The 27,524-nt window shown below is 36.1% G+C and overlaps 1 protein-coding gene across 1 annotated transcript; it reads right to left on the reverse strand.

Moving 5' to 3' along the window:
- Nucleotides 1-17,046: 17,046 nt before the first annotated feature.
- Nucleotides 17,047-20,375, reverse strand: LOC132034241 (myb-related protein 330). The gene is made up of 3 exons (XM_059424531.1): nucleotides 20,099-20,375; nucleotides 19,218-19,347; nucleotides 17,047-17,900 (listed from the first exon to the last, which is right to left on the reverse strand). Exons 1-3 carry the CDS (start codon nucleotides 20,229-20,231, stop codon nucleotides 17,351-17,353), a joined length of 813 nt encoding a protein of 270 aa, XP_059280514.1. The 5' UTR covers nucleotides 20,232-20,375; the 3' UTR covers nucleotides 17,047-17,350.
- Nucleotides 20,376-27,524: the final 7,149 nt, after the last annotated feature.

A 27,524-nucleotide genomic window follows, 5' to 3' on the forward strand; every position in this document is an offset into this window, starting at 1 on the left:
TCTGAACCAGCAGAAACACTTCAAATATATGATAACGATGGCCTCAAGATTACTAATCCTATAGTAGTTGAAAAAAATTATTTCCTTTTTCACTAGCTTAATGGGCTCATCTGCTGAAGAATGCCATGTCCTAACTCTATGATCACCAAGAGAGGTCCCTGTCTGTCTTATCAACAAAAGTGCATACTTATTCATTATGTCACTGATCAGGAGATTCTCTTTGCTACAAAATACATGCCACATGACAAGGCTCCAGGAGTGGATGGATACCCTATTGAGTTTTTCACCCAAAACTGGAAAATTATGAAGCAAGATGTTCTAATGGTTGTTTAAGAATTTTTCTCCTCTGATAATCCCCTCAAATCTATTAGTTGCACTGTTGTTACTCTTGTTCCAATGACTGTCTCCCCTACATTGGTTAAAGATTACATTCTCATTGCCTGTTACACTATCATATACAAGATTATCACTAAAGTATTGACCAATATCATTAAGAGTATAATCAACACAATTATCAATCCTTCCTAGTCAGCTTTTACTAAGGGTAGATCCATTATAGAAAATATCTTTTTCAGTCATGATCAATTATTCAAGTGGTATAATAGGAAAGATCTGTCCCCTAGATGTGTCATGAGGGTGAACCTTAAAAAGGCATATGACTCTATTTAATGGTGCTTCCTCAAAAGTATATTAACTGATCTTGGCTTTCCTTCTGAGTTCACGCAATAGGTTATAGAATGCATACCTTAGTTTCATAGTCCCTAGTGTTGAATGGAGGACTAACCAAATCTTTTCGTGGGAAAAGAGGGATCAGGCAGGGTGATCCCATGTCACCTTACCTCTTTTTTATTGTCATGGAATATCTACGAAGAGAGCTCAGTGTGCTTTCCACATATGAGAAATTCTAGGTGCAAGAAGCTAGGGTGATGCACATCTATTTTGCTGATGAACTTTTGATGTTTTGTAAAGCTAATGTCTATTCTATAAAGCTACTCCATGAGGCTTTTCTCAGGTTTTCAGCTGCCTTAAGCTTACAAGCTAACATTGACAAGATCTCAATATTCATTTCTGGGGTCATTACTTCACTTAAATTGGAAATTTCTAATAGTCTGGGATCCTGTGGAGGTTCTCTCCCTTTTAAGTATCTTTATCTTCAAAGAAACTGACTATTGCTCAGTATCTTTCTTTAGTGGATAAAATCACTGAAAGGATCAAATGTTGGTCTGCCAAGCTATCTCTCTTATGCTGCAAGACTCCAGCTTATAGATAAGAGCACAATATTCATTTCTGGGGTCAGTAATTCACTTAAATTGGAAATTCTTAACAGTCTGGGATTCTGTGAAGGTTCTCTCCCTTTTAAGTATCTTTATCTTCAAAGAAACTGACTATTGCTCAGTATCTTTCTTTAGTGGATAAAATCACTGAAAGGATCAAATGCTGGTCTGCCAAGCTATCTCTCTTACGCTGAAAGACTCCAGCTTATAAAATCTATAATATTTGAAATTCAAACATATTGGGCACAAATCTTTCTCTTGCCTAAGAGAACATGAAGTTGATTGACAGCATTTGCAGATCATTTTCATGGACTGGGGAAGAAGCTATTTTTATAAAGGCACTAGTTTTTTGGGAAAACACTTGTTACCAAAGACAGTTGGGGGCCAAAATGTCATGAACCTGTGCAACTAGAATAAAGCTGCAGTTGTTAAGCAACTATGGGTAGGTTCTGAAAAAGGGGATTGTTTATGGATTAGGTAGATCCACATCTCTTATATAAAGCTGTTCTGTGGAGTCTTGCTCTATCTTAGGTTCAGCTACGTTGGTCATCAGGAAAATATTGGAAGCTAGAAAATTCATAATACAAGCACCAACTCTTTAAGGAGATATTCAGACCAGGTTTGCTGTTGTGTTGGATCATTCAAAGTTCTTCATAAAGAAGATATATGTCTCACTATTCCTCATCATCTTAAGGTCCACTGGAAGAGTATCATGTTGCACCACAATGTCCAAGAAATAGATTTATAATGTAGCTGGCAATGATGAAAAGATTAACTACTGTTAATAGATTGCTCAAGTTTGGTATTCAAGTGGAACCTACATGTGTATTTTGTGACTCTATTGTTGAAACTCTAAACCACCTCTACTTTGATTTTATCACTTTCAAAGCCTTACGGCAGAGACTCCTTTTGTGGCTGGGGTTTCACATAAGTGTTGGGAATTGGCAAGAAGAACAACACTGGGTGACAAAATGGGCAAAGAGGAGATATAGGCAGGGTGCTAATGTCAGTTGTTATGTGGAGAGAAGAGGAACCAGATGAGATTTTCAAACGGCCATTACCAAGCTGCTAAAATCTGCAGAGAGTTGGTTGTGCATATTCACATTCAAGGCACTTGAAGGAATGGCAACCATGACTGATACAACTCAACTCAATTCCCTGGCGATGTTGTATGCTGGATTAGGTGCATGGCTTCACTGTGTAGATTAGCTATTATCTTCTCTTAGATGTTGTATTTGATTCTTTACTGTTGATTTGAAGTAGTTTTTTTGTAGTTAGGCTTCTCATGTACGTTTTGAGTGTTTTTCACATTCTGAGAAACATGTGGTCAGCCCCTGTTTGATTTTGTAACTAGCACTTTTAGTATTAATAAGATCATTCATTTACCAAAAGAAGGATGTATATACACACACATACGCTCGTTCGATTTCCTCATCTTGAATAGAGACATCAGACACAATTACACTAATTTATCCAAGCTACACTCTTTTTGTTGCATATCTTTAATTTATGTGATATAGTTTGAGTAGACACGAAATTTAAGAAAAAAATGAAGACCTTTTAAAACTTGTGGTCTAAAACGAGCCATAAATATTTGTGCGGTTGTAAACCATATCATTAACGGTAAAGGGGGAAGTTTTAAGTTAAATTATTTCTAAATATACAAATGTCTCATTCTTTTTGGGACAGACTAAAAATGAAAGTGTATCACATAAATTGGGTCAAAGGGAGTATCTCTAATATAATTTTTCTACTTTGTAGTACTACTTTGTTCTCTTTAATGCATATGCACACTACAAGAAAGTATAGAAATAGCAACAAAAAATTTAATATTTGGCAACAACTTAGTTTTATTGTTGGCAAATGAATTTTTTATTGATTATTGTTGCAAAAAGTACTTTTGGCAACCAAAAAAAAAAAAGTTGTTGCACGTCGTTGCAATAACAGCTGTTGGGAAAAGTTTATGCAACAAAAAAAAATTGTTGTCAAAAGTACATTTTGCAACAATAATCAATCTATGACAACAAAAAAAAAATGTTGCCAAATATCTTTTTGCTTGTAGTGATGGGCAGTTTTGGTCGTCAAAGGAGCAATAGTTGTGGTACGTGTGGTTGAAGTGTTATGAGGTTGCCGTAAAAAGTAAATTTTGGATGTACTCAACTTCAAAAGCTAACTTAAAGAAATAAGGATTGTCCAAGAAATATAAGGAATCCAAGAACATCATCCGCAGCTGATGTGGGAACTCAACAGTTGCCAAAAACTTTCGGAAAATCAAGGACTCTAACTTTTGTCTGCTTTGATTAATTTAGAGTTTTAAGTCATGAACTTATTTAGTCAATCATATTTTCCGTCAAAACCTTAAGCAATTTCTATGTAATTTATTAAGTTTTAAGTCAAGAAAGAAAAAATCTGACTTAGGGTTTTCCTTGAGAGGTAAAGATTAGTATTGGTGTCAAACTTGGCAAGTCTTAATTGGTTAACATAGACTGCTTTAGTTCTGTAATCTTTTTTCCTATTTTGAAAAAAATAATTACTCGCGCCCCATACATGCACCAAATTATTTATCAATTAATCGTGATTAATTGACGTGTATTCTTATACCAATTAAAAACTTATTCATGGTATAAATTAACATGTTAGGTTTGGTGCATGCAGTGATGCAGATACTAGTAACTTTTTTCCACTTTAGCGCACCAAATTATTAATGTACAATTAAAATTAGTGACTACCTAACAATTTACTGTACATATGTATTCTAGATACTCAAAATCATGTGTTTTTTCTGCTTAGAATAGAATTTTTATAAGCCAGTTGGATGGAAATATTCCTCCAGATTAGATTTGGTTGGGTCAAAAGGTTGTCAGGATATGGTTTTCATAAAGTCAATATATTCCATAATCTAATCTATGACCTCTTCACAGTTAAGTACACAATATAATAGATAAAATCCACACTGAGAAAGAAAAGTTTTTAGTAAAGATTGAACAATATTTCTGTCCATCCAAATAAGATCTTTTAATTTATTTCATTTTTTGGTGGGATCAGGGTCCTGGTTAGCCAAAAAAGGCGACGAAGAACCTAGGATTGAAAGAAATAAATAGTGTTGTTATCACAATTCATTAAGGGGCTAAATGTTTACGAAGATATTTATAATGAAGGTTAGATAATGCAATATAAAAGTAGAAGAAGAACTTTGAATGAGTTTGTGAAATGGGACTGAAGAAAACGAAAACTATGCGCACTTTGGACTTTTGCACACGGAATTTATGTTAAATGTGCCTTTTACCAAACCTAAGAGCCAATCACTTTAAAAAACGGTATTTTTCGTAGACGTACTCGCACTTGCCAAAAATATTGGAGTACTTTACAAACTCTATAATTAGATGATAGAACCTTGAGAATTTTTCAACTATTGAATTTGAAGATGATTAGACCCTTCAATCCCAAATATTAGTCTTTTGACAAATTAAATATGTTAAATAATATTTAGCATTTAGAAAATAAAAAAATATCTATTTTTCGAATATATCCTTATCGTCGCTAACTGAGATGTTTAAGGAGAGATGGAAAGAGTAATTTAGAAAAGAATACTATCAAAGCTATTAAATATTTTTTTAAGAGCGTGCAAAAACATAAAAGACTGATTATATAGAATGAATATGTAATTTATATGCGTTATAGAAAAAATCATCTGATTATAACTACTTTCACATTCAGTTTAGTGATCACCTACATCTAACTTGATTTAAACCAAGGATAGATGCGTCTATAGAATTTGTTCCTTATCTTTCAGGTTTCTCTTGTTTGGATTACATCAACAAGTTTTTAAATTATCCAAGCCTTTCCTAATTTTCGTGACTCAAAAGTCTATGAAACAATACTAGGTTTTTTAAACAATATTGGCTTATTAAAATCTGGTCCATCATATCAATTTCAATTTAAATTAGGGAATCTGAAGTTTGAAAACAAAATTTGAGGACTATTTCATTTTTTTACTGATCACAAAACTTCCAACTCTTTTCCATGTAAATTTAATGCACAAATACAACTTCACAACATTCAAATGTTATTTTTCAAAAACTTCAAATTCAAGTACATTTTTTCGTCAAACTCCAGGATGAGGAGGAATGTGTCTATTTTTAGAGAACCAATTCAGATTCATGCCGGGGAGATCGACAACAAAAATCATCCACCTTTTGAGGAGATCGGTGGAGCAATATAGAGAGAGGAAAAGAGACCTAAATATGGTGTTCATCATCGACCTAGAAAAGGCATATGACAAAGTCTCAAGGGAGGTTTTATGGAGATGCTTGGAGTCTAAAGGTGTTCTTGTGGCATACATTAGAGCGATTAAGGATATGTACGATGGAGCCAAGACTCGAGTGAGAACAGTAGGAGGAGACTCAGGACACTTCCCAGTTAAGACAAGGCTGCATCGGGATCAACTCTCAGTCCATTTCTATTTGCCTTGGTGAAGAATGAATTGACACGGCAAATTCAAGAGAAAGTACCATGGTGTTTGCTATTTGCAGACGGCATAGTATTGATTGACGAGACATGAGACAGCGTTAACGATAGACGGGAGAATTGGAGAGAGATCCTAGAGCCTAAAGGCTTCTGTCACACCCTTAATCCGATAGGGTGTGATGGGCACCCGACCCTTACCTAGGGCCGAGCGAACCCGCTGACCCTCGTGACATTCATAATCATACTGGGCCCTTAACTCGTAACATAAATACATAATGAAAGTCTTTCGGAAAATCAAACATGCTTTTTATCTTTCTCAAATCAAATAAAACTTGTAGCATATGAAACTTATAATACAATGTGTAATAACACGTCGGCTTACATAGCCGCTTACACAACCGACATCTTATACCCACGACTGCATCCGCAAAGTCTCTAACACGGAACATGAAACCATAACATAATACTCGACTAATTTTGCGCTCCGGAGAAGGTGGAGCTCGCCAATCCCCGGAACATCATCTACTAACATCTTGGCTCACTTGGGTGTACCGCACGGCATGAAACGCGAGCCCCCGAAGAAAGGGGGTCAGTACGGAATATGTACTGAGTATGTAAAGCATAAAATATAGTAAGCGGGATCATACTGAAGTAAAGAGTGCCGAAAATCATAGGACTTGCTTTTAAAAACATATATCATGCATATCAATGTTATAAAAATATCGTAAAAACATATAGCGTGTCCCGGCCCTCTATTGAGGGACTCGGTGAGTAAAATCATAATATGCAAACATAACGTGTACATGTAACGTGCCCCGACCCTCTAATGAGGGACGCGGTAACTAAAACCATCATATGCATGAACATGCAACATGCCCCGGCCCCCCATGGAGGGACGCGGTAAAAGGGAATCATCATATGCCATCCTGGCCACCTCCCCATATCATCATATCATATAACGTGCCTCGGCCCCGCTAGCAAGGGACGCGGTAAATATACGTGCCCCGGCCCTCCATGGAGGGACGCGGTGAATAATGCAGAGAAATGTGCACGAATACATGCCCTGGCCCGGGACGCAGTGAAAGAGTGGCTACAGCTCGCACGAGCAGAGTAGTGAGAAACCATGCACATAAACCATTTCAGAGCCTCAACGAAGTAAACTGACATTAACCGATGTGGGATTCGCCTAAACCAATGTGGGATTCGCCTATACCAATGTGGGATTCGCCTAAACCAGTGCGGAATTTACCTCGCCACTGGGTTTGCCCCACCATTGGGTTTGCCCCACCACCGGCTCTGAAACCAATTAATCATATTCCAGAATATATATACAAATCATATAACGTAAGCATATCAAGGCATCTTGAAAATCCGGACAAATATTATAGCAAATAACTTTCGGACATTACTCGGAAACATATCATATATCATGAGCATATCAAAACATCGTAGAGATCATAGTCATATATCGATTCAATTCGGGCCCGCCTCGGAAAGTTACGGACCTTACATATTATGGAATCACATACGAACATATCGAAGCAATCCGAGCCTTTCTATGAAAGATACGGACGTTCGTAGTTACGGAGTCATTTAAAAACATCACTCTTTTGGAAACACAACTTATATGCAATTTTTGAAATCCAAATCTTACTAATGACATAAAAACCATATCTTGGTTACATTAAGAATATGAATATCGAGAAACAAATAAGAATCATAAACATGCTCGGATTGCAAGAATAGAGTTACCTCGAGAAACGTGTCATAACTTACTTTCAACTAGGACATGCCAAAAGAAAGAAAGGTGAGCTTTACATACCTTAGTCGCTTCCTAAGCTAATCCAACCTTAAGTCTCGACCTCTCATAATCTACAATAACGTCATTAGGTATCGACCATTAGCCATAAGCACTTAGGCATTCAATACCAAATTAATACTTTATCTACCGAAATTTCGGCAGCATCTCCCCTATAAATTGGACATCCCCGAGAATTTAACTCGGCCAATCAACAACAACCAAACCAACAACCACACTAACAATGTCCATAAGTGATTCAAAATGCATCCAAACATTAATAATTCCTTTCTACACAATTCGACGACATTTCATTTATATTCAAATAAACTGCATACGATCAATTCAATACCAATGCTCATATATTCGATTACTAATCCGCAACCATTCACACATAATTTAAGAACATTCCAAGCAATCCATACAATATTCAAAACGACCCAACCAATAGGCCACTCCACCCGAAACTTTCCAAATGCCATAGGAATAACAACAATACGTTTCTTTCTTTCAATTTCATCAAATACATCAACAACCACATTTTACAACATCATTCATGTAAATATAAGAAACCATATTACCATTATGCTAACTTCTACATTAGCTTACAAATGATCCCAACCTCAACTAGCATCACCCAACACCTTCATTTTCATTACATAATCCACAACACAACAACCAAATTACACTAAATAAAATTTGTTCATTCCTTGCCAAACAATACAACCCATATTCGGCCATGACCACTAACCCACAACTTTCATAATTTTCATCCATTTTCACACATTACAACAATCACACTACAAGCTAAATATAATTAATTCTTCACTTCTATACAACCACCCACACACACGGCCTCAACACACAACACCATGTTTCATGAACTTCTTTCATTTCTACATTTCACAACATGTACAAATCATCCACAACACATGAAAAATGAGATTGAACCGTACCTCTCACTCTTGTCCTTCACTCGGCTAGCTTATGTTTGTAAGAAAGAATGTTTTTCTTGCCTCAACAATTACTCCATGGTGTAGAGGACCTCTCAATTAGTAGGAAAGCTAGAAGAAATAATTTTTCCATGATCAAAATTGAAGAGACAATTTTTGGCCATCCATGGCCGTTTCTCTCCTTCTTCTTTTTTTTCTTCATATTTCATGAAATCTCTAGACACAAATGATGAACTTGGTCATCCATATATATTTATCTCTATAAAAATGTGCACATGACCATGCACATGCTCCATGTCTTTTTTTTTTTTTTTTCCTTTTTTTTCTTTTCTCCAAATCTCTAGAATTTTCCTAAGGGTGAAGATGATGAAAAATGATCCTTGAGTCATCTTTTATTATGCATATATTAGCTTCCATGTGTCCATGGCCCACAAGTCATGTGCATGGCCACATGATCAATTTTTCATGAAACTTAAATTTCCAAATTTTCACTTTTAGTCCCAAATTTTCATGAAATGTCCAACCTTCCATAATTCACTTTTAACCCCAAATTCCTTAATATTTCCTTCCAGCAAAATTCATAAGCAACTTATGTCTTAAAACAAAATCGGAAAAAAATAACCTTGTCTTTGACTTGTCGCAACTAACTTAAAATATTCCGACGTACAAAATGCGAGATATAACAGCTTCAGGCTGAGCAACACTAAAACAGAGTATATAAAGTACAAGTCTAATGTTGCATCACAGAAGACAGATAGGAGAGTAGAGATTGATACTCAAGTCATCCCCAGGAAACTTCAAGTATCTAGAGTCTATAATTCAAGGAAATAAGGAGATCGACGAGGACGTTGCTCATCGTATTGGAGCAGGATGGATGAAATGGAGGCTTGCATCCAGTAAGAAAGTGTCGCTGAGACTTAAAGGTAAGTTCCATGAGTGGTGGTTAGACCGACTATGTTATATCATGTATGGGGTGGAGTGTTGCCCAATCAACAAGTCCCATGTTCAAAATATGAAGGCCGCAGAGATGAGGATGCTTAGATGAATATGTGAGCACAATAGGATTGATAGGATTAGGAACAAAAATATACGGGGCAAGGAGGGAGTAGCCTCCATGGTGGATAAGATGGGGGAAGCGAGGCTGAGATGGTTAGGATGTGAAGAAGAGGAATATTGATGCCTCGGTAAAGAGGTGCGAGAGGGTGGCGATAACTGGTTTGAGAAGAGGTGGAGGTAGATCGAGGAAGAATTGGGGAGATGTGATTAAGCAAGACAATTTTAAAGCAGTTAGTAGAAACAATAAAAAAGATCTTATTGAATTGTCTCCGACAGAACTGTCAGTTAGCGTCACGGGGAAAGTAAGAGCTCGTTGCTTGTTGCAAACCGAGTGTTTACACAATATTTGTGATGAGAATCAGATAGGTCACATGTAAAGGAGAGTGCCGGATATATTTATAGTCTAAACCTTAGAGAACATCTCTAGCGTATTATGTTGTCCACAATGATCATTATTCGCACGTTGAATCTATTTTGTACGTGGGTATGTAACTATTGGAATGAATTTTGGATTTCCGGAACCAGTTATCTGGTGAAGCTTATTGTAATCGAACACTAGCGATCTACCAAGTGCTTGTCTGCGGATCGAAGCTAACAGTCAATCGTGCACCGGTCTAGAGTGAACTAGATTCATGCCAGGAAGATGTTACTCGAGCGTGACATCAAGATCTGACCGGAGTTATCTTTGTTGAATTGGATCTGAATAGACTTGAACTGCCGCGTTTCGTAACTTAAGTTGTCGACATGTCGAATCCGCATTTTTACGAATAAACTTAAAGAACTTTTAGTTTGAGCGAGACTTTTACTACTATTTCAGTTCTCAAAATATCTTTCCCGAAATAAAACTCTAACTTCCTATTCGTTCTATATCTATTTTCTTCTTCTTTTTCTTTAAAAAGATTAACAAATTAAATTTTTAATTTTTTGTAAAATTATATTTAAGTCGTTTTAAATAAAAAGTAGCTTATGAGCATTTTTTTATCAAACACATCAACTGCTTACTATCAATTTTAACATTTTTATTCAAATACATATTTCAATACTTAAAAATATTTGTCAGCATTAAAACTCGTCACTTATTTACAGTCAACTTAATCAAACGGGCTCATAACCTTTAAGCTTTTCTCCAGTTGTTTTCATCTTTGACATGATGAGTTTTCCAAGTTCCAATTAATAAATACATTTAAAAAAAAATACAGCAAACTCAATTAGTTTAGAACCGACCAAGTCTGTTGAGAGCTTTGGGTCCCATGTGAGCGTACTAAACTTTCTCCTGCCAAGTGCCAAAGACACCTCCATTATTCCTAAATCAACAAAACATATTTTTTTAAGTAACAACTTTTTTATTCATAACAGATGAGATCAAGCAACTAATCAAGCAACGTTGTCAGAAATTTAACTTTCCATTTTCTAAGAAATGAATGATGACAGAACAACTATCGTAGTGTACACGCGAGATATTACACAATTGATATCTAGGTTTGTATATGAGTCACCGACGTTGCGACGTAAAAGAAATTAGAGGAAAGGGTGTGATGTGACTATTCTGGATCGGATGATAGTGTTACGGAACTGCCATACTCCAAACTAAAATTTTCTTTTTACCTACTAATCATTTTAGCAAATTAAGAAATATTTATGATTTTCTTTTGATATAATCCTTATCATTAATTAATTATATAAATTACTATATAATTAATAAAATAAATTAATAATCTATTTTTTAAGAAAGTTTCAAGTAAAAAAATAATAGTGTAAGAAAGCGAGTAAATTTTATGTCAAAATCACTTTTGGCACTGCGTAGCAAACTTCACAAATACAACCCAGTGTAATCTCATAATTAGGGTTTAGGGAGGGTAGTGAAGCTCTCAAACACATATGCAAACATATGTAGTCGTACAAGTAATATAGTGATTTTAGTGATCGGATGTCGAATCCATATGGACTTATGATTAACTGTCAACTAAATTAAACGATCCTGATTATCTATACAAGATATGAAATCATTATGTTGTGATTATAAACTAACTACAAATAAAAGAACATAAATAATGAACTTCAACCAAGAAAGAGGGGGGTTTTCTATTGTCAATGAGATGAAATCGATCTAGGGCTATGGGCTATCTAACAATCACATTGTATTCTTCAATTGATTCAACTTCATAATTGTAACACCCCGTAAATTTGAGTTAGGTGTGAATGTGTAAAAACTAGTATTCAAGTTGATATTTTAGCCATATGAATCTATTCGGGATGAATTCGGGTGATAAACAGTCGTTTTGAAGTCAAACTAAAATGTGGAGTTCTTAAGGGCTTCTAAATTCATCTAAATCTGAGACAGTTTGCACTTATGGCCAGTTTTAGTATTTTGCGTTGGGAATTTGAGAAATCTTATAAAATGAAAGTTGTAGGCCTCTCAAATACCTTTCCAACCATATAAAGTGGGGCTCAAACGGAACTACGTACAGGGAGTTACGATCTTTTTACTGAGCGAATATCGATTGTCGAAAAAATGTGCAGGGCGCGCGTCGCGGACCCAGCACGGAAAAATTCAGCTGCAGACCAAAAAAACATGATCAGGTGCTGAACCTGCATCGCGGACTCAGCACGGAGCGGGGAATATTTTCTTGTTCCGAATTTTCTTTAAGTCCTACTTCGTTGTGTTATTTTCCACTTCGTTTCAAATTAATATTTCTGAGGAAAAGAACCCTAGAAAAGTCTCTTTAACCCTAAGGTAAGTTCTCACTCAATCTTGATCATTCTCACACCATATCCATCCCCTCTTGATAGCAAATCATCTCTCTAAAACCTTAAGTTCTTGAATTCTCAAGAAGAAGAAGATAGGGGCGTGTGGAATTCGTCTAAGAGGTAAAGTTTCTGAATTTTCCTAGTGTTAATAAAGTAATGGGTTAGAGTAGAAGCTCTACAAGGTTGGAATCCATTAGTGATTCATGAAAGGGTTCAACAACCCGTTTATAAGTCCTACGAAAAAACCCTAGTTTTCGAAATTCCAAGAAAACTTCAAGAAACGATTCAAGTTCTAATCTTTATCATCTAAAACCATTGTAGTGTGATTATTGAATCTTGGAAAGTGCATTTGAGTGGGGTTTGAGGTATGTCTAGATTTCCAAAATCTTCCTTGAAGTATGTCTAGATTTTCCCAAAAATCTTTTATGAAGTATGTCTACTTTTGAAGTACGCTTATACTGTGAAAGCATGATTTGTATTTGAGAATCTTTCCTTGATTGTTGTATAAGTTATAACTCTTGTTTGGTGGAAGTTCTTTTGGAATTAAATATTATTTCTTTTAGAAAAGGTCATGCGCATGTAGGGTCAAGCCCGCATCAAACCTTCTACGAACTATACTACTTTGTGAAACTCGTTTTTCCCATTATCGGATGATTGAACTTATTTTTCTAAAGGTTGGACCTTAAACTTGTTTTGTTGTTGAACGGGTTTCTTGAACTTGAGATTGAATAAGAGATTTGAATAAGATTCTAAATCGGTTATGACTTGAAATGCCTCTATTTTGAGATGTTGACTTAAAAAGTGAAATTTGGCTCTAGGCCATGATTGTTGATTCGGTTAATATGCCATGATCTGTATTTTGTTTGTGTTTGGGCTTGTATGGGCAAGTTGTGCTAGTCCAGAGGACGATTAGCCTTTATGGATCCTAACGCATCAATACGAGTATTGATGTGTCAGTCCAGAGGATGATTGACCTTCGTTGCTTCCTAGCCCGGAGTATCTATTGATGATTGACCTCTGTTGCTTCCTAGCCCGGAGTATCTATTGCTGTGTTAGTCCAGAGGATGATTGACCTCCGTTGCTTCCTAGCCCGGAGTATCTATTGCTGTGTCGATCCGCAGGATGATTGACCTCCGTTGCTTCCTAGCCCGGAGTATCTATTGTTGTGTCAGTCCAGAGGACGATTGACCTCCGAAGTATGTCGCCCGGTGCATTTGTTGTTGTGCTAGTCCAGAGGATGATTAGCCTCCGTGGTTTCCTAACCCGGAGTATCGACTGATGGATTTTCCTGTGAGTGGCTTGTTTCGTACTTTGATTAGCCTGTGAGTGGCTTGTTTCGTATCTTGTTGCTTATGAGTGGCTTGTGGTGATATTGAATTCGTAAGTGAAATACTTGGCATGGTAAATGGTAAGGAGTTAAGTTAATATATCTTTCGTTGTTGGATCCTTTGATGACTCTTTAATGTTGCTGACTTATGTTATTCCTGGGTTTGAATTGTGATTTTCATTGATATCATTTTATTAATTTTATTCATCATATCTTGTTTTGTTAACTATTACCCCTTAGACACTCACTAAGTACGAAGTACTCAGGCATACCATTGTTATTTTTTATGGTATGTTAGGTAACGGAGAAGAGCAGGTTCTTGATACTCAAGACGCTTAAGAAGGACTTGCTGTTGCTGCTGACTTGGTGAGCCCACATGTTCATTCGTGGGACACCCCTTATCATATTTATTTACTATTCTAGTTTTTCGGGTTGCATCCCGATGTGTCAGACAAATTACTCTTTTATCTTAGAAGCTCCATAGTACACATTCTTGTGGGTAGTTGTTGAGTTTTCTTAACTCTTGGGCGTTCGTCACGTTTTGATTAAGTTTTATGATATTAAAGACTTCCGCTGATTTAATTCATATATCATGATTTGATTGTATTTATTTTATAAACTGTTGGAGGTGAATATTGAACCTGGCGGGTTCAAGTGTTGTTATTGCATCTTTTAGGTTCTTCCGATGTTGTTCATGACGTCGGATGCTGGTCACGTCTAGGGTGATTTTTGGGGCGTGACATTAATTTATCTAGTTTACTGATTGACCGCGTTGATATTACGACTACGAATCTCTCGATAGAGTCCTCTAGCCGCCTATTTGTATAACTTCACGCCTATATCTCTATGGTCATGAACCTTAACACAAATGCATTTATATTTCCTGTATATCAACCACGCAAGGAGAACTAGGTATATCTCTATCCTCAGCGGCGGATTCAGGATTTGAAGCTTGTGGGTTCCCAGCTAACGGTGTCTATTGTTACTGGGTTCTCAGCTCAAATTTCTTATATATTTGAAAGGTTTCACATTATAAATACAAGGTTCGGATAAAAGTTGTGGGTTCCCGCGAACCCACACCTAATGGTGTGGATCCGCCCCTGTCTATCCTAGACATAAATCTACTCCCCGATGCCCATGGTTGAGATCCTACTCTACTTAATGCTACGACTATCTTAGTATTCCTCTCTCGAGTTCAATCTAAGAATCAAAGATATTATTTGATAGTTGATCAGACAATCACATAATTAAGCTCAGGCTTAAATAAATAAACCAATATGATTCACTAATTAATTGAAAATTGAAATCAATATTCGAATAACAACGTTCATGAAAGAACCATAATTCTAGAGACATGGAGAAAATACAACAAATCATCCAAAGAAAATATAAAAATGAGTAGTATGGAGAAGAAAAGGTAGAACCCAGTAAACTCCGGCCTCCACGGCGACTTCTAGCTCTCTCTAGGTCCCAAGTTTTGTAAAAATTGTGCAAGGGGTCTTTTTATAGTGTTGAGAAATAATCCTCCAAAGCCCGTCCAAAACGGGTCAAGAATTAGAAATATTTCATTTCGTCATCATGGGCACACTGAGCGAAGCCTATAGCGAGGGGGTACCTCGCTCTGGCCTACGCTTAGCGAGGTACTGCTCTCGTTTTATACTTAGCCTTTTTCCGATCTTCGTTTGGGACACATAGGCTCGCCGAGCTAGGCCTATGACGAGGTAGGTTCTCGCTGTGCGAAGGCCTCTTTCCATTTTACACTTGGTCAAATTTCTCCACCGCCTCCCCTTGTTGCACCTTTCAGCTCGCTGTGCGAGCATTATAACAAGGTGAGGTTTTGCTTTGAGCTTTGGTCAGCAAGGTCTCATCTCATTTCACTCCAAATCTCCGCATTTTCCACGTAAAGTACCTGGATGCACAATAATGAACGTTTTAGCTCATAAAGCAAGATTCAATATAAGTTACATGTATTTAGTGCAATTAGTCCCTTAAGCATGCTTTAAACATAGGTAAAACACGGTGGTTACTTATATAAATACGCCTAACATCAGGTAGTGTGTATGCATATTATATCCCCATCGTATCGTATGATGGTAGAAAGGTTGTTTTCAATAAATCTTAGCTCAAGTAAAGCATTTCAAAGCAGGTTTCAAAAGAGACCCTGTTAAAAAAATGGAGAAAATAATAATAATAATAATAATAATAATAATAATAATAATAATAATAATAATAATAACAAAGACAAATAATATGATAATCGAAGCAAAGAAAACAACGTGTAATAATCAAAATATAAGTAATAATATTAAGCAAACTTTTCACTTTCTTTGGACTGTGAATGCTCAGAGCCTTTTGATGGAGGAAGAACCGCGGCTATGGAATCTGCTGCTCTGGCCGCTGTTCTGTTACCCGGTCTTGGTGGTGTAGTTATAGGAGGTGCCGTAGCTTTAAACTCTTCATTGGACCATTTTCTGCTAATTAATTATAGTCCTCTGACAGTGACGTTGACCGCAAACCTTATATCGAGGCATAGCCTGTCTCTATTCTCAACGCATTTGGAAAACATTGTCGTACTAAATAAAAGTCGCAACAACTAAAAAATTATTGTACTCTCTGTTTCAATTTATGTGAACCCATTTAACTAGACATAATATTTAAGAAAGAATGAAGACTTTTAAAATTTGTGGTTTAAAATAAGTCTTGAATACTTGTATGGTTATAAATCATTTCATAAAGTGAATTTATTTTTAAATTAGAAAAAAGGTCATTCATTTTGGCACGGATTAAAAAGGAAATAAGTTCACATAAATTGAAATAGAGGGAGTATTAATTATCAAAATAATATTAAAAGTATACGATAATAAGAAATATAGCTCAAAAAGTTGGAGGAGGGAGATTTTATTGCTCTTTTAATCGATGTACATATTAAATGAATTGAATTGACTTCCTTATTATAGAAGAAAAAAAGTTGATGCGAACTTATCAAAAAGCTGTAGCGCGACTTTTCAGAATCTGCTAACAAGCTATCTATTGGAATTACTTGCAAGCTTGAACTACTCGCAAGTCTTCTAGTTGATTGCAAGCCTGAGGAAGCTGCTGACAAGCTGTCTATTGGAGCTACTTGCAAGCTTAAACCACTCACAAGTCTTCTAGTTGATTGCAAGCCTGAGGAAGCTGCTGATGAGCTGCCTATTAGAGCTACTTGCAAGCTTAAACCACTCACAAGTCTTCTAGTTGATTGCAAGCCTGAGGAAGCTGCTGCAAGCCGCTGCAAGCAACCTGTCTGTATGAGCTACTTACAAGTTGTCTGCTTGATTATAAATTTATCCAATTGCAAGCTTATCCAATAAATCGTGTATTTAAATGGACATTCATAATACGATGCATTTATAACATTATTATAGCATAAAATGGAATAATTAATATTAGAACTTGGAAAAATTAAAATTCGTTTTCCAATTCTTTCCATTGATTTCCAAAGTAGAAAGTTTGTCACAGAATATACAACTAACTGAAAAGGTCTTAGCTTTGATGATATAATAGAATTGAGAGGCAAATATTTTGCATCCAAAAGAAAGATTAATATCTAAACCTAAAATTAAAAATAGAATCTCTATTTATCCAAAAAGTAGGAATATCTGTAAATCGGAAACAAACAAAGATAGGGGTAGGATATGCGTACATCCTGCCCTTTTTAGACCCCGCTTGTGGGATTACACTGTTGTTGTCAAGAATATCTGTAAAAGCCATTTGTGGCTTGACATTTACCACAAAACTGCTGACCACTTTGAGATCCTATTTGCCAACACAAACACACTGCTTTCTTCACCATCTCGGTGGCTACCACCGTCGGCCACCTCTGCACTCCCATGGCCTGAAATGGAAGCCCAATTGAAAGTTCAAGATTGATCCTCACTTCATCGGAGCTTTTCTCAGTAGCCATCGGAGCCAGCGGTTCGTGTCTTTCCTCAGTTGTGCCACTGCTGCATTTTGTTTCTTCAGTCGAAGATGAATAATTATTTGTAGATATTTTTTGATCGTTTAGAGATAAAGGGGTTGCTGCTGTTACTGAGGTGTTTCTAAAGTCTAAGCAGATGTTTTTTGTTGTGAAAATAGAAGTTGTGGCGTTGGCGGCAGCATTGGTGGTGGTGTTGAGTGGACGGTGGGAATGTGGATCAAGGCCACGGCTGATGAGTTTTCTCTTAATGTGTGTGTTCCAATAGTTCTTGATTTCGTTATCTGTTCTTCCCGGCAATCTCCCAGCTATCACAGACCATCTATAGAGAAAAATAAAAAATGTAAGGTAATAATCGCGGCGGGGGCTGGGGGCGGGGGGAATTAGGCAAATTAGCACCAATACAAATTGTGTAACTAAACAGCAAAATTCGTCACTAATCCTACTAACTTAAGCAACGGATTATCACAAAATTTTGTTAGCTACGAGGAAATTAGCGACGAAGTTCGTCGCTAATTTCAATTTTTTCATAGCGCAACGAGTTTGATAATTTTAATTACTGCATCCAACTTATACCTTGTATGCAAAAAGATTGAAAATAAGCGTGTACATATATAAGGAACAGAACCATTGAATTTAAATCCTAGATACGCTCAATTACATAAATTTAACAAAAATTATCCTGGAGAAAAGGGGAAAGTTATTCTTGAATACACAAGAAAGTTAAAAGCAAATGTTTTAGCATAAAAACTTGGGAAAAGGGTCAAAAACACCCCTCTACTTTAGAAAAAGAGCTAAAAATATTCTCCAAACTTATTTTGGGTTAAAAATACCCCTCCCGTCATTAAAGTTTTCAAATATACCCCTGTCTTAATGGAATTATCCCCAAAAATAATCCGAAATCATTTTTTAAGCCCCTCCATCATTTAGACCCGATCCCACTAAATAATAACCCATAAGATCCCGTTATTCCCCAATTCCCTCAAACTTCAAACCTACGTATTGGGGGAATAAGGGGATCTTATGGGTTATTATTTAGTTGGGTCGGATTTAAATGATGAAGCAGGTTTAAAAAAGGATTTCGGATTATTTTGGGGGATAATCTTCGTCAAGACAGGGGTATATTTGAAAACTTTAAGGACAGGAGGGATATTTTTGCGGGGATATTTTTAGCCCTTTTTCCAAAATAAAGGGGTATTTTTGGCCCTTTTCCCTAAAAACTTTAAGCCATTTCTTCTCCCACAAAATCTTGGATTTTGAAGAAGTCTCTGCCATCACAACTGACAATTAACTTTTAATATTAAGATTAATAAAATACTGGTATAATTATTATTATAGGTTTTAAAATGTCAAGATTTTGTCTGGTTTGGTATTCAAGAAAATGGTCATCTTCTTCCCCCCACAACGCCAAACAAATAAAGTTAACTTTTTTCTTATTTTCTGGAAGATCTAGGTTTCTCTCTCTTTTTCTTCAAGTGGTCCCAAATAAGAATGAAGAAGAATTTGACTTTCTATTCCAGTTTTCACACATTTTCCCAGCTACCAAACAAAAAAATTCTTAATTCCATAAACTACTAGTACTAGTATAACTAAAAGTCTAAAACTAGTACATATGACAGATGAGGGCAAACAAACTTACTTATTTCCAAGCAAACTATGGAGTTTGATGATCAATTCATCCTCTTCTTCAGTAAAATTCCCTCTTTTCAGATCAGGCCTTAGATAATTTATCCATCTCAATCTGCAGCTCTTTCCACACCTTTGTAATCCTAAAAAAAAATCCAACAAGAAAATGATTAAACACCAAAAATCCACAAAAAGGGGAATAAACTAAAAATGAACTCAAATCTTAATCCTTTTTTTCCTTTAATTTCTTAATTCCAAAAAAAAAAAGTAGTACTAATAAATTAAAGCACCCACAATCCTTAAAACAGTTTCAAGAAATACATGAAAGAACAATAAAAATCAAATCTTCACCACAAAAAAAGAAAATAATGAAAGACCAAATATCCACAAAGCGGTTATAAATTAAAAAGGAACTCAAATCTTCAGCATTTTTTTTTTTTGTCCTTTCACATTTCTTAATTCCCACAAAAAAAAAAAACATTCATTACTTTTCTTGGAGCAAGTGGACCAGTTGGGGTGGAGTGCAACAAGGGTAGTAATCCTCTGTAGACAATCGATTTGACAATCATTTAACTTTAAGCTTATTTTTAATTAGATGATCTATAATTACGTAAATATTTTAATTTAGATCACAATTTTTTTTAAAAAAATTATTTCTTAAATGCTGTGGCAAATCAAATTATATCACATAAATTGAGACGGAGATAGTAATAAATCAAAGCACCGACAATCCTTTAAAAAAATCAAGAAACACATGAAACAACAATAAAAATCAAATCTTTAACCAAAAAAAATAAATTCAAAGCAAGTTTTTTAATTTTTTAATTTTCTCCAACCTCAAGTCCCCCCCCCCCAAAAAAAAAGAAGCTCTGAGAGTAGTAATAATTAATATACCAGCAGCTTTAGGGAGAGAACGCCAGCAACCTTCACCATGAGCACGAATATAATTAACAAGTCGTTGATCTTCTTCTTTAGTCCAAGCTCCTTTATTTGTATGAGCTTTCTCACAACAAGGTGAACGTCCCATGATTATAATTCCTTCGAATAACTTATTTTTCTATTTGTTTAGTTCTAAAACAATTGGATTTTTGAGACCAAAAAATGGAAAAAGAGATGTGAGAAGGAAAAGAGAGAGTAGGATAAGTAAGTACTCTTCCTTCTCTACTCTCTTTTTTTTTTTTTTTTTCAAATTTATTCTGTTTGTGATAAGACTAAAACTAATTTGTGTGTTGTGTCGTAGTTCCAATGGAGAGATGTAGGCAGAGTAGATATATATTTTTGTGGGGTGGAGTGGGGTATGAGTTTGATTGCAATTGTTTGGAACTTTTGCCTTTTTTATGCCCAAGGGTTTCTCTTTTCTAGCTTAACTAATTTAATGCATGTGTACCGACTATGTATAATTGTCCTCGGGTGGTTTAGTTCGTAGATAAAATTTTCTGAAGATTATAATTTTAGAATTAATTTATCTCATCTCTTGGGAGGATTAATGAAATAAGATGGAATATTTTATCTTTAAGTTTGGGATGCATTTTATACTTTGTTTGGTACAAAATATAAATTTATCTCAGAATAATTATATACATTCTATCAAACATGGTATAAAATTAATCCCACAGTTAGTGCTGGGATATCCCAACTAATACCGTGTACCAAACGACCCCTTAGATTGATTCTTCGTCTCAATTTATATGGTAGATGTTGATTGAATATGACATTCAAGAAAAAATAAAAATATTTTTAAATTTAATGAACTTAAATATATTTTAAATAGTTTTAACTATAAATTTTATTAAGAAATAAAAATTAAAAGTTTAAAATTAAATTATTTTATTTATTATGTTTAAAAAGATCTTTTTTAAACATATTAAAAAGGAAAATATATCACATAAAATTAGATAGAAAAATATTAATTAAATAATTTTTTATAACAAAATATTCATAAAGTAAATAATATATTCATTTCGTCCCAACTATAAAGGTGTTTGTCTGGATATGCAGTTTAAGAGAAAAAAAAAAGATTTTTGAAACTTATAGTCTAAAATAAGTTATCGAAATCTCTGTGGCTAGAGATCATCTCATTAAGCGTAAAATAAAAAAATTAAAGATAAATTATTAATTAAATATAAAAAAGTGTTTTTTTTTTGATTGATTAAGAAAAAAGTCACATAAATTAGGGGACGAAAATATTATAATAGGTTAATATATTAATAGTATAAAAAAATTTGTACAATTGTGTTTAAAGTGTTTTGTTTTATTTTGTTTTAGTGTCGTGAGTAAGGAGGTGAAGAAAGGTATTTGACCAAGTTGGTGAGAAAGAGGAAGAGTGGTAAACAGATAGGGCTTGATTTAGTAGGTAGGTAGGTAGGTTTACTTTTACGATGACTTGTCTTTGTGTTTCTCATGTGGGACCTGCTCTCATTACTATGGTCCCACCTTTTACCACTCATATATACTCCAAGTTCTAACGTAGATTAACATTTGCCACGTAGACGGTCATGTGGTGGTTTTGGAGGTTTGTATGTTTGTCTGTGTTGTTATGTGCACCAAACCCTTTCAGGTTTTAGTTTGTTAAAATATTTTCCATTAACTTTTAGTCGTGGTTTGGTAGGTAGCCAAAATTATTCTGAGATTATAATTTCAGGACTAATTTATTTCATATCTTGGGATTATTTTATCCCATCTAGGAGATGAGATAAAATAATCCCAGGATAAGTGGGATAAGAAGGGATATCTCAGTTTATATCATGGGATGCATTTTATATTTTATTTGATACAAGATATAAATTTATCTCAGGATAAATTTATACCTTCTACCAAACATGATATAAAAAATTAGTCTTTGGGATATCCAACTTATACCATGCACCAAACGGCCCCTTAGAATTTACTCTTACTTTCATCCTGTCATTGACTAAAGTGAGATTTTTCCTCGTTCAATGGTTTCGTCCTCCTAATGTTGAACCCGGAACAAAAATGATGCAAAAAATTTTTTTTTAATCAAAATACCCCAACAAAAAAAATGTTACCAATATACCTTTAGCGCGATTTTTTGCGCTAAAGCGATCGCTTAGCATATGATGCAGATTAAGTGCTTTAGCGCAAGAAATATCTGCGCTAAAGGACTTTTCCTACTTTTCCCTATAGCGCAGTATTTTACTGCGTTATGCTATAGCGCAGTAAAATACTGCGTTATAGTCCTCAACATAAACCGGATCAGGTTCCACTGGTCCTATCCCTCGGTTGAAAAAAAAAAAAGAGGAAACGCCATTGACGAGAAAAAAGAGGTGGTCCCACTTCCAAAAACGTCACTTTCTATTAAATTTCGTCCTGGAAAGTTTAGATTCTAAGTATATTCGAGTCGAGAGCAGATTCTAAGTTCAAATTTTGGGGAAAAGCGGCGAGAACTCCATTAAATAACTCTACAAAAAATCTTCGATTAAGGTTTTTTACTATGAACTTTTGTTATTATTTTGTTATATACATTATATTCTAAGCATGCTTAACATTTAATCCTTCTTGTGTTTAAAAAAAAAAAACAATTTTTTTTTGTTCTTTTTCGGATCGGCGGTGGCTTTGCCCTTCATTCGATTTTTTTTTTTTTTTTTGGTTTAATTCAATATTTGTTAAATGTTTATGATTGTTAATTTGTTAAATGTTTATAAATTGTTAATTTGTTATATGTTTATGAGTTGTTAATTTGTTAATTATTTATGAATTGTTAATGAATTATTATTTTGTTAAATATTAATTATGAATTTATTAGTTGTTAAATATTGTTTATGAATTGAAAGAAATTGATTGGTAATGAATTATTATGTTGTTAACACTTTGATTGGATGATTGTTATGTATTATTTTGACATTTTTCGTATTGTGTCATATTGTATAGGACCAAATCAATGGTTACATAAAATAGGACCTTTCGTCGTTACATAAAAATTATCTAAAAAAGTAACAATCAAAACAAACATTGTATTTAAATTAACAACATAATATAATACAATAGGTAACAACCATATGGATAAGTTGTAAATGATTATGAATTGTTATCTATATAATTTTAAAAGCGTGAATATATATATATGTTAAATAAAAAAAGATTATCTAAAAAAGAATAGTTAAAGTTCTTCTTTTCATAAATACATAAGTTAACGATAAAAATGTAAAGATTATCTAAAAAAGTAACAATCAAAACAAACATTGTATTTAAATTAACAACATAATATAATACAATAGGTAACAACCATCCAGATAAGTTGTAAATGATTATGAATTGTTATCTATATAATTTTAAAAGCGTGAATATATATATGTTAAAAAAAAAAAAGATTATCTAAAAAAGAATAGTTAAAGTTCTTCTTTTCATAAATACATAAGTTAACGATAAAAATGTAAAGATTATCTAAAAAAGTAACAATCAAAACAAACATTGTATTTAAATTAACAACATAATATAATACAATAGGTAACAACCATCCGATAAGTTGTAAATGATTATGAATTGTTATCTATATAATTTTAAAAGCGTGAATATATATATGTTAAATAAAAAAGATTATCCAAAAAAGAATAGTTAAAGTTTTTCTTTTCATAAATACATAAGTTAACGATAAAAATGTAAAGTTTGTAGAAAAATATGTGGTCGACGAATATACTCTTTTAGTCTAATTTTATCGTAGCTGTGTTGGTTATTTGGTCAACTAAAAATGTATCACATATTCAAAATAGAGTTCTAAACAAATATTCTTTCTTCTGCCCGAATTTCGATTCTCAAACTAATTAACTTAAGATGATTCTCAAAAAGTCTTTGTCATCATATATGTGTCCTTACTATCACATATTAAATTTACGCATATCCATGTTAATTATTCACAAGATATAATACTACATAATTCACATACCCCTACAAATTATTAATTAGTTAATATAATTTATCTTTCTATTTCAAGAATAATAACTAATTTAGTTTTGTCGCGCGACTCTTTCATGGATCCGAATGTTCTCCCTGGGCCCGATGCTCACGCGGGGCCCTCTGTTCACCCGGGACCCTCTGATAGATCAGTATTGTCTTTACAAGACAATCATAGATTAGACTTATTATGAGTCGGTACTATAGGGATATCTACTAGGCTCCGCCCCCGTAGGCCGCGCAGAGCTTGGGCTCTTTTACGCGAGCACCCCCCACACTCTCGCGTCGCGGAGATATTGTTTCGGGGCGGCATATACCGTTGCGTGTCCGTTGGTCGAGTACGACGATGATTGGGCGCTCATCACAGCCATGGTTGAGCGGTGGAGCCGCAGACACATACCTTCCATCTTCGCACGGTGCGAGGCCACGATTACACTTCGTGATGTGGAGGTCCTATTTGGATTGCGAGTAGACGGAGAGCCATTATACACTCGGTAAGCAGCCTCCTCCGGTCGACGTGGGCGACGAGTTGACTAGGCTCACCCACTTCGTGCACGTTGCCCGGGGGCCGCATTTCGACGCAGTCGGGTTCGGATCGCCGCACTCGCACTTTTTTGGAGTGGTCTTGATCCGGTTGATGACGGCACCCGCAGACGCTCGTCGATCGTCATGCTCGTTTGTATCTGCTTATTATATTCGGGAGCATCTTGTTCCCGAATTCATCGGTGCCTTTGTCGACCACGTTATTTATTTTTCTTGGAGCATCCGGACCACACGGGAGACTACCGGGGGGGGGGGTCATTTTGGCGTATCTTTACGACGTTCGTGCCGAGCGTCTATTGGAGTTGTCACGTATGTGTGTGGATTTTTTTTCGTTCTCCAAGTAATATTTTAAGTATGCCTTCCTTTAATATAGACAAAACTCTTGAAAAGACGACTTAAAAATCGTATTTTCTAATATCGTACGATTATGGGCATGGGAGAGGATGTCGCCTTTTTCGGCCGTACCTAGGCATCACCTCGATATTGACATGCCTTATGCGAGGAGGTGGACAAAATGGTTTTGATCGGGATGTGGATATGCACCACGCATTCTACCATTCCGGACCGCCTTGATCACATGACGGACGACGCGGTAAAACAATTTAAATTTACATTAATAATTTAATTAAACGTCTTTTCGACTTGGTGATCACCGATTTGTATGTATATGTTTGTGCCTATTTATATGGACGCCGTACGTCGCTATATTAGATGGTTTGCCGGCCTTCTGTAGGGCAGGTCATGGGGTTTGGATGTCGCGGTGTCCATTGATACACTTGGACATCGTAGAGAAGCACATGCCCGAGCGTGTCTTACGACAGTTTGGGCATACACAGAGTATACCCCCTCACGTCCTTTATGAGCTCCGACATTACCAGCGGGACGATCGGGCTGCCGTTGATGATGATTTTCTGGCTTTCATGCATGTTCAGCTCCACCGTTGGGAGAACAGGTTGGGCACTTTAGCTGTCGTCGGCCATTTGACTCCCATTGAGCATTACATGCGCTGGTATCATCAGATCACACGCCGATTGATCGGCAACCCAGCTTTGCGTCCCCCTGGGGATGTAGGATACTCAGCACTCGCCGGGCAGTACGAGGCATTGGTAAGTTTATCGTATTTAGATTTATTTAATCGCATTGAATGTTACGTCTTAAAAAATAACTTTTTTTTTTTCTGTTGAACACAAATGCGGGCACGGTGGCCGTACGGCGTTTACGCATGTTTGGGGTTAGAGCATATGCCTTACCCTCGAGCTTGCGGGGCTAGCGGCGAGATGGTACGGATATCGGAGGATGGTATCCGGCGAGTGGCGAGTCAGGCGCGTGGAGGGCCTATTCCGGAGGCGACTATCGGCCGGCGCCGAGTGAGGAGGACTCGGTGCTCCCGCAGGAGGCGCCGTGCCGGGCAGGGACGCCGCTGCCGGGGACGCCGTGCGTAGAGCCGCGGTCGGGGCCGCGAGGTTTCGGTGGTGGAGGACACCATCGGTAGATGAGGCGGATGAGGCCGATCCCATTCCGAGATGGCGTTCACGGTCTAGTCCATCCGTTAAACTGTTCTGGGCGGTGGCGCTCACCGGGGACTCACTACGTTTACGCCGGCGCTCTTGCTTGGCCGAGATATGCCGGGGTCGTCATCACACGCGGTGAGCGCATGCATACATGGAGGAGCGTGATAACGTTGATTGGGCGGCGTTACGCGCTTCATTAGGCGATGAGCGGCCCGTGAGGAATTTAGAGGGACCCGAGGATTCTTGACTTCGATGAGTTTTTGATCCAAGTTAGTATTTAAAATGCTTATTTGTTCATTTAAATTATTTATTTAAATATATATATATATATATATATATATATATATATATATATGTTACTCATTATTTAGTAATATTTTATATTTTAGGATTCGGCGCCAGTTGTCCACCGAGCCACCCACTCGTGCGTTTTCTCATGGGTGCATCGAGCCGGCGGTGTCTTCCCATATGACCCCGAGCCACAGGTAAGCTTTTTATTAAAATTTCTTTTATTCAACATAAGGTCAATATTTAATATATATATTTGATTATTTAAAGTACTTATTTTAAATATGTATGTTACTTATTATTTCGATATTTTGATATTTTAGGATTCGACGCCGGCGGGCCACGGGGAGCGACCCATTCGGGAGCATTCGGTCGACCCCTGCGAGGCAGTAGGTGTCTTCGATGAGACTACGAGGCGCGTGTAAGTTTTTTTACTTAAAACTACTTTTATTTAATATAAGGTAAATATTTATTTAATTTTTATAACCTTTACTTGGACTTCGAACGCATCTCGTCCAGAAACTACCTCATATTCACCATCACACCCCGTATCCGAGGAGCCTACGGACCATCTCGGGGAGCCTACTCGGGCGCCCGTTGACACACGGGTTTGATTAAATAAATAACGTTAATGTATTCAATATAAATAAGAAATGGTACTAATTATTATATACTTTTCGGGTTCATCCTTCGGCGCTGCGGTGGCGACTCCGACGAGGAAGTGGTTGAGTCTCCGGACCTAGCTCGACCGAGGTTACGGCGTGCCGGCGGGAACGGATCCCAAGAAGAAGCACGTTCTAGTCAAGGGCGCACGGGCTGGGGAAGAGGAGATGATCATGACTTGGAGCGTCCTAGGTTATTAAGAGTAAGAAGGACGATGGAGACGATGGCGAGGGCGGTGGGGATGGCATGAGCCTTAGGCCTAGGGATAGTCTCGGCATACTACATGTAGGACCCATCCACGATAGTGTATATACATAAGTGTTATACAATTTATCGTAAATATTATATATTTTTTGCATATTTATATATATTATCTTAGTTTTTATTATTGTTTATAGTTTCACATC

This window comes from Lycium ferocissimum, chromosome 10 (assembly GCF_029784015.1).
Source record: "Lycium ferocissimum isolate CSIRO_LF1 chromosome 10, AGI_CSIRO_Lferr_CH_V1, whole genome shotgun sequence".
NCBI classification, from domain to species: domain Eukaryota; kingdom Viridiplantae; phylum Streptophyta; class Magnoliopsida; order Solanales; family Solanaceae; genus Lycium; species Lycium ferocissimum.

Coding starts and splice junctions, on each gene's coding strand:
- LOC132034241 (XM_059424531.1), bottom strand. CDS start 20,231: ATGGGACGTTCACCTTGTTGTGAGAAAGCTCATACAAATAAAGGAGCT. Junction 19,348..20,098: donor TTCTCTCCCTAAAGCTGCTG/GTATATTAATTA, acceptor ATTTTTTTTTAG/GATTACAAAGGTGTGGAAAG. Junction 17,901..19,217: donor CATAGTTTGCTTGGAAATAA/GTAAGTTTGTTT, acceptor TTTTCTCTATAG/ATGGTCTGTGATAGCTGGGA.